The sequence below is a fragment of the Corylus avellana genome, chromosome ca7 (genome assembly GCF_901000735.1).
Source record: "Corylus avellana chromosome ca7, CavTom2PMs-1.0".
Taxonomy (NCBI): domain Eukaryota; kingdom Viridiplantae; phylum Streptophyta; class Magnoliopsida; order Fagales; family Betulaceae; genus Corylus; species Corylus avellana.
Genome location: NC_081547.1, coordinates 28219762 through 28227663, shown reverse-complemented (window position 1 = coordinate 28227663; position 7902 = coordinate 28219762). Strand labels below are relative to the sequence as shown.

At 35.1% G+C, this 7902-nt stretch overlaps 1 protein-coding gene across 1 annotated transcript; it reads right to left on the bottom strand.

Moving 5' to 3' along the window:
* Positions 1-3642: 3642 nt before the first annotated feature.
* On the bottom strand, positions 3643-7800 carry LOC132187366 (cucumisin-like). Its single transcript, XM_059601657.1, has 10 exons — positions 7474-7800; positions 7293-7381; positions 6704-6798; positions 6355-6598; positions 5752-6262; positions 5416-5519; positions 4860-5075; positions 4663-4774; positions 4366-4579; positions 3643-4273 (listed from the first exon to the last, which is right to left on the bottom strand). Exons 1-10 carry the CDS (start codon positions 7567-7569, stop codon positions 3753-3755), a joined length of 2202 nt encoding a protein of 733 aa, XP_059457640.1. The 5' UTR covers positions 7570-7800; the 3' UTR covers positions 3643-3752.
* Positions 7801-7902: the final 102 nt, after the last annotated feature.

The window sequence follows — 7902 nt, the reverse complement described above, 5'->3', positions numbered from 1 at the left end:
GAAATCTTCCTGTTCAAACAGCCTTGCTTCGCGTTTGGACGGTCCAACTTAGAGATGCTTTTGGCACTTTCAATACAAAGAGATTTACATTTTGGTCACCGAATTTAGCCAACAAAAGTACTAACAATTTGGATCATTTTACCCTCACGTTATTACTAATGGGCTCCTCTCCAATTTTTTTGAATCAGAGATGATTCTCATCCCCTTTGAATAAGGGGCTTCCTGTTCGGACGGTTTAGAAATGACTTTTGGCACTTTCAATACAAAGAGATTTACATTTTGGTCACCGAATTTAGTCAACAAAAGTACTAACAGTTTGGATCATTTTACCCTCATGTTATTACTAATGGGCTCCTCTCAAATTTTTTTGAATCAGAGATGATTCTCATCCCCTTTGAATAAGGTGCCATAGATTTTTTCAAGATGCCTTTGGATTTTATTTTTATTTTTATTTTTCAAGATCTACAATCTTGAGCAAGGATGAGAAATGTTAGAGCATCTATCTGATCCTTTTCCTATTCTTCTTCATAGTTTTTTTTTTAAATTTTTTTTTTTTAAAGAATTAATCATTAAATTTGTAGGACCCACTTAAGTAAAGGTTGATCCAATATCTGATTGAGAAATGCTACACAACCCAAATTTTCTTACCAAAAGTTGGTTTCCAAATGATGTATCACCACCATATGAGTTGGTGACACATTTTCCAAAATAATAAATCTCATGAGATGATGACACATCATTTGGGAACTAACTTTTGAGAGAAAAAATTGAGATGTTTAGCACTCCTCTATTTGATTTTAAAAAATGGAGGATGGAGAAGGATGGAAGAAGGACCATGGTACATGCTCTAGCATTTTTCTTTTGGCCAGAGAAATGCTAGCGGATTTACCCCGGTCCTTCTCCTATTATTATTCTCAATACTTTTAAAAAAAATAAAAAATTAACCCGTTAGATTTGTATGACCCACCTAAGTGAAGGTGGATCCAATAGTTGATTTTAAAAAAATGGATGATAGAGAAAGACTAGGATAGATGTTTTAGCATTTTACTTTTGGCAAGAAAAATACTAGAGCTTCTATCCCGGGCTTTCTCCTATCATGCTAACTGCCGTTAATTAGGAGAGTAAAAAAAAAAAAAAAAATCTGTTAATATTACATAAGGACCAATCACAGTGTAAGTGATTAATATTAATTTTTTTTATAAGTGACATGTTGATATAACATAATTAAAAGATTTTATTATTTGTTTAGCATGCAGTAGGGACCTATTTATTTATTTTTTTGCTTACTCTAAAAGTTTTTAATCATTTAAAAAAATGCATAGAAGTATTTTTGAGAACCTATTGTTAAATTAACTTTTGAAGATGAATAAGCATTAATTAAGAAAGTGATCGATATGAGCGGAGAACTGTAAGGTGGGAGCTTGCAACAAACAGGTGTAAAAAGAAGTCTGTGTCATAATGAGTAGAAGAAAAAAACAAGAAATCGGCCACTATTAAAGTGCATTTCCATATCAGCTTTTAAAAACCAATTTTCCGACCTTTACTTTTTTTCTTTTTCTTTTTTTTAAGTATCCGACCTTTACTTGATCGATCGACTTCATGCAAAATTTTCCACTTATCTAATCATCGTAAATTGGCTCCAAAATTTCTATCAATTATGTGGAAGTTGATTTCTATGAGAAATAGAGGAGGGTAAAAATGAGGAACTGTTGGTGCTTTTTCATCTAATAACTATTTTTCTCTGATTTTTTTGTTTTTGTTTTTTTACAAAGAACTTTTTCCAAGAATCCCCACCATTTGGGGGGGGAGAGAGATTTTGTTCACTGAGTAGCTATTTTTTGGGCGTCTTGCTTGATTAGCTTCACAGCAAATCCACTGAAACTTTTACCATAACTATAGAGCAATGATTCTGGTCTAATATTGCATATGTTGGAGGCCAAACAGGAAAACATTACAGAAAGAATATGATTTGGAAGAAGAAAAATGAGAGTGGGAAGTTTTGAAGTAGAGTGATACTTTCTTTACAAGAGGTCTAATGGTCGACTCATTAAGGGTATTGATCAAACAAATTAAGTTAAAAAATAAAAAAAAATAAAAATTACCCAATTTAATTAGAATCTTGAAAGAAATAGTTTAGTTTTGTTGAAGTGATGAACAATTCGAAAAACACGATATAACAGGAAATTGAAGCATCAGATGACAAGTTTGTATGTAATGGTTTCATTGTTGTGCTTTTATAACTTGCCAATGGCTTCTTGTAGCATATATGCTTGTGTGAAGGGATGATGTGGAAACCTCATCCAACTTTCTGTTGCCCATGTAAACAATCTAAGCCTGCGTGCACAATATTATAGGTAGAAAATGAAGTCTATTAAATCATCCCACATGAAAAGGAGGACAGTTTTGGAGAGATTCGGCCCTGAAAAAAGTGGGTAATTGGAAGAGCGCTTAATTTCCATAAAAAGTATAAGAGAGATATCTACGTTTCTGTCATTCTGAGAGCCTGAATGAGCAACAACGAGAGTGGAGGCGATACTGAGGAGCAGTATGAAAGACTGCTTTTGCTTGCCTAAATATTCAACATTTTAATTTCATTTTCTCAAAGAAATTACTCCAACAAGAAAGAAGACTTGTGGACTGAGGTCTGAGGTCAACCAAATTACTCCAACAAGAAAGACGACTTGTAAGGCAATGATCGATCAGTGGGGAAAAGTCTACAAAAAGAAGCCAGTGCCCGGTAGCTGGTTTTAAAAACTATTTTATAATTTTTTTAAAAAAAATAAATTATTAAGTAGACTGCTAGCTATATGATTGTATACAATTGATGATGTGACAGTAAAAATTAATCTTTAAATCAATAAGAGCTTATAAAGATGAAAAATTAAAGTCTAACTTCTATTTCTGTACTAAGAAAAATGCTACATATTCTCACTTTCACACTCCTAATCACAATTTCCCTGATATGACTTTTAAAATCACCGTTAATCAAAATTTAATAATGATTTGTCTCAAGTCTGATGATAATTTTAAAAACCACGTCAAAGAGTGTGTAGCATTACTTGTCTACTAAATACCATTTTTTTTTTTTTAAGTCATACTATTTCTCTTTTGATATGGCAAATAATTTCCTTAATAAGGGCATGTTTGGAAGTGTGTTTGATAGGCTTAAAAGTGTGTTTAACACTCAAAAAGTTTGTTTGATGAAAACAGTATACGTTCAGTAAGAAAAAAAAAAATTGAAAGCTCTTTTTGACTTAAAAAATATATTTCTCAAATACAATCCCAAACATTCTCTAAGATAGCTTCTCTCTTTTATCTCTTATATATGTGATCAAATCACGATTTTTTTTTTTATTATTATTTTTATGTGATTTGTGTTATTAATATCAATAAATTGTTCATATTTCTAATAAAATATTTAGAAAAATATATTTTTTCAGCCGTCACTCATTTTTCGTATGAGCTAAACGCCAAAAAATATTTTCAAAAAAAATTATTTTTTTCTAAAAATAATTTCATTGAAAATATTTTTCGACATAAATTACATTGAAACTGATTCTAAATTAAAAAAAAAAAAAAAAAAAAAAAGAATCATTATTTAGTGCATTACAATGCAATGCAGAATTGTAGCAAATGCTCAAATTACAACCATTTTCCTCCATGTTTCCCCACTGTTTTAATTGATATGCATATTCCTTCAAAGCTTTTGATTCAATTATTTACGTAATACATATAGAATAGATGTGCACAGATCATGCAACATACACTACAGTGGGGCTCCTCACTCGGAAGGTACCGTCATACCAAACTAAAGCAGCCGAGACAATGGAATTTTCTATTTTTCCTTCAATTGTGAGCGCAAACGATAACTTTTGTCCAAGACATGTGAATGATAGAACGCTAGGGTTCACTTTGATTGTAAGTCCAGGTGGAGTGGTCACAATAGCTTTATATGTAGATGTTGGTGATCCAACATTGGTGACGGTCCGATTGAAAACTTGATTGATAGATTCCGGGGGCGATGTGGATATTGCGAAGGAAGGATAGTTTAGATCAAAGACGCTTCCATTGGTGGCTTTAGAACAAGTACTGTTATCCCCGGCAACAATTTGTAATAACTTAGTATTATATCCTTGTCCGCACAAAAATTTTACGTAGTCAAGTGTATTCATATCATATACTAAACCAGGATGTGGAGCTTGAAGAGGATTTATATTGCCTGCACCGTATGCAAATTCAGCTTCCGGGTTCTTTCCAGCACTCATGGGGGTTGCTGCAAGTAATACACCAAATTGGAGTGATTTTGTCATGGTTATGGTTTGCACTAAATAATTGAGATAATTGGGGTGGGGGACTAGCTATTACCAGTAGTCATAATAGCTGACTCGATAGCAGCAGGTGACCATGTAGGGTGAAAGGATTTGATGTAGGCAGCCACCCCTGAAGCATGTGGGCAAGCCATTGATGTCTCGGACAATATATTATATGACAGTGCTCTCTTATCAACATCTACTTCAGAAATTGGGGAAATTGGAGACCAAGCTGCCAGAATGTTAACTCCGGGAGCTGCTAAATCCGGCTACCAAAAAAATAAAAAAAGGGGGTCCAATGAGATAATTAATTAAAAGGAATCAAATGTTAAAAATATTATTACAAGGTTACCTTGAGAATGTCAGGTGTAGCAGGATTTGGACCCCTTGATGAGAAGGAGGGAATGTAAGGCGCAAATGTATCTTTACGCTCTTTGGTCTTACGAATAGTCGCAGTTGGTCTCCTGCAAATTGTGTATGTTCATGATTAGGCTTAATTAGTATGTTTCTTGAACTTCTTCATTGTCTTAAGTTATTTTAGATTTATACCTTGTCGTATTTATGTATATGTAAACGCTGCTACCATCCTCTGGGCGAAGGGAAGATGCAGACAGGGGAAAAGAGAAAGCAATCTCAGTGCGTCGGCCTTGATACACAGTGCCAACTGCACCGGCTAAGAGTGGCCCTAGCCCATCACCCAAGCCATCGCATAGAATAATTTTACCTTTCACCAAATTTTTGTCCAACGTATCTGGAAAGCAAAGCCTGCATTGTAACAATAAGTTCCACTTTAACTATCATGTTGGAATGTGTATACAATTGGTACTACTATTTTTGAGTGCTAATAAGGATATATACTATTGTTTTTACTCTTACAAACTTGATGTGATAGTTCATGATGTCTAACTTGTTTAATCAATTATGAACTCATACGTCAGTTTATAAGAAAATTATAATAAAATCTATCCTAAATATTTTGCTGTGAGACTACGGAATATTTCACAAGTAAAAGGTTAAACTTATTCACTTTGTCTATACGTACATAAGACTTATTATTTTGAAACAAGGAATTAATCAGGTGGGTTTTTGTTTATTTTGTAGTTACCTGGATGGGAACCCCGAATTACCTTCTGTGGTGTTTGGTGCATCACCGCCATAAATGATTGGATAAGTTTTGTTCTTGAGGTCAAATGCATTAATGGAAAGTCCCTACACATGCATGGAGCAAATGATCTCTCCAAATTAGTTTGAAGTTCTCATTCTTGGCACGTGTACTGTTTCCACATGATTATAGCATCACTGAAAAATGAAAATATAGCACTTTTTTCCCCTTGTTTGTCCCCATTTTATTGTTAAATGTTTTTTATTTCTTGGCATAAATTGCACAGAATATTTTCATGCATAGCAGAGGACCAAAACAGGGGCTGAACTTTGTAAATACCTGATAAATCTTGTTGTTACCCAATTGGACCTGAGTGAAGAACTTTCGATCTATAGCGCTTGCAGCCACAGAGAGAGACCATGGCGAGAAGTTGGTGAGGGTTGCTAAACCTGGACCCCTGTTACCAGCAGAAGTTGATGTCAAGATTCCTTTTCTCATAGCATGAAAGGCACCAATGGAAATTGAATCACTAAAATAGGCCCCAGTGGATCCACCGACGGAAATAGATATTATGTCAACGCCATCGGCAATGGCATCATCAAATGCTGCAAGAATGTCGGCATCAGAGCAGCCAAAGACCCAACATATTTTGTAAACAGCAATGCGAGCCGATGGAACCGCTCCTCGTGCTGTTCCCAAGCCAATGCCCTGCACGCTTGCCATGTTAACCACGCTCCCACCTGCTATTGATGCAGTATGCGTCCCATGGCCATCTGAGTCTCTTGGAGATTTTATATCAGTTTCGTCAAAATCTCCAGAGCTACGGTAATACTGTGCTCCAATGATTTTGCTGCATAAATTGTGTTACAAGTTACAACATTCATTAGTTTTGAGTCTTTCTACATGTGTGTGTGTGTTTGTGCATTTAGTGAACATATATACTTGTTGCAAGTAAAATTGGTTGAGGCTCGGCAGGTGCCCCGCCATTTTCTAGGTGGTGGACCAAATCCTTTGTCCTTAAAGCTGTCAGACTCCGGCCAAATTCCAGTGTCAAGAACTCCAATAATGATGTTGCTTTCGACAGCTGTTCGCTCAACTTGTTGCGAAAATCCGAGGAAGTCCCACGACCTTGTTGTATGAAGCTTTTTCTGTTTGTTAAGAAACACGGACACTACGCCGTCCATTTCTGCATATATGATCACAACATCAACATGTCATTATAGATGTAGAAAACATGGATAAATTCCAAGAATATATCCCCACTAGGGGAAGGGAGATTTTGTTTACTGACCAGCCATTTTTTGGGCTTCTTGTTCGGTTAACTTCACTGCAAATCCACTAAAACTTCTGCTGTAGCTATAAAGGAGTGAATCTGGTCCAACCTTGCTGAGTGCATGTGTATAAATACGTTGGAGGTCAAACAGGAAAACATTACAGAAAAAAAAAAAATTGATTTGGAAAAAGTAAAGTTTTGAAGTCGAGTAATATAATGGTCTACTCATTATGGGTATTGATCAAACAAAGTTAAAAATAAAAAATAAAAAAATTACCCAATTTAAGTAGGATCTTGAAAGAAATAGTTATGATGAACTGATAAACAATTCGAAAAGCACGTTATAACAGGAAATTCAAGCATTAGATGTTACAAGAATGGAGTTTTAGGCGAAGCAGTTATTAATATGAGAATTTTGATTACCATCTATCAATTCCTCTAAAAGGTAATTATTTTATAAGATAAATATCATAACATAACATATATTCTATCTTAAATAAAATATCATACCATATCATTTCTAATATTAATCTAAAACTCCGTTTTTAATTTGTAACATTAGATGACAAGTTTGTATATAATGGCTTCATTGTTCTGCTTTTATAACCTGCCAATGGCTTCTTGTAGCATGCTTGTGTGAAGGGATGATGTGGAAACCTCATCCATCTTTCTGTTGCCCATGTACACAATATAAGCCTGCGTGCACAGCATCATAGGTAGAAAATGAAGTCTGTTAAATCATCCCACATGAAAATGGTATAAGACATTAGCTATAGAGAGATATCTACCTTTCGGTCATTCTGAGAAACTGAATGAGCAACAAGGAGAGTGGCGGAGAGACTGATGACCAGCAGCCTTGAAAGACTAAAGCTTTTGCTTGCCATTGGGGTGTCAGCTATAAACTTGGCGATCAGTCGCGCGTATTTTATGCAGTTATCTTCATATATCCATTTTCACAATAAATTTGGACACAAGTAACTGAACAAGGCTTTATGAAAGACTAGAAAGCCACGAGATAAGGTTTTAAAACAGTGGGGTGCGGCTTCCAGATGAAATGGTAGCGGACGGACTATTTTCTTGAGGGTGGGCCAGAGAAAGAGCCTTCAATCAAGTCGTCTTCCCCGGGAAGACGAGGACAGAGGAAAGGAAGTTGCGAGCAATGAACATGTATTTTTGCTGCTTTTGCTTGTTACAAAACGATGATGATTTTGACAGTT

Coding starts and splice junctions, on each gene's coding strand:
- LOC132187366 (XM_059601657.1), bottom strand. CDS start 7,569: ATGGCAAGCAAAAGCTTTAGTCTTTCAAGGCTGCTGGTCATCAGTCTC. Junction 6,799..7,292: donor CTACAAGAAGCCATTGGCAG/GTTATAAAAGCA, acceptor ACATGCACTCAG/CAAGGTTGGACCAGATTCAC. Junction 6,599..6,703: donor AGAAGCCCAAAAAATGGCTG/GTCAGTAAACAA, acceptor TCATATATGCAG/AAATGGACGGCGTAGTGTCC.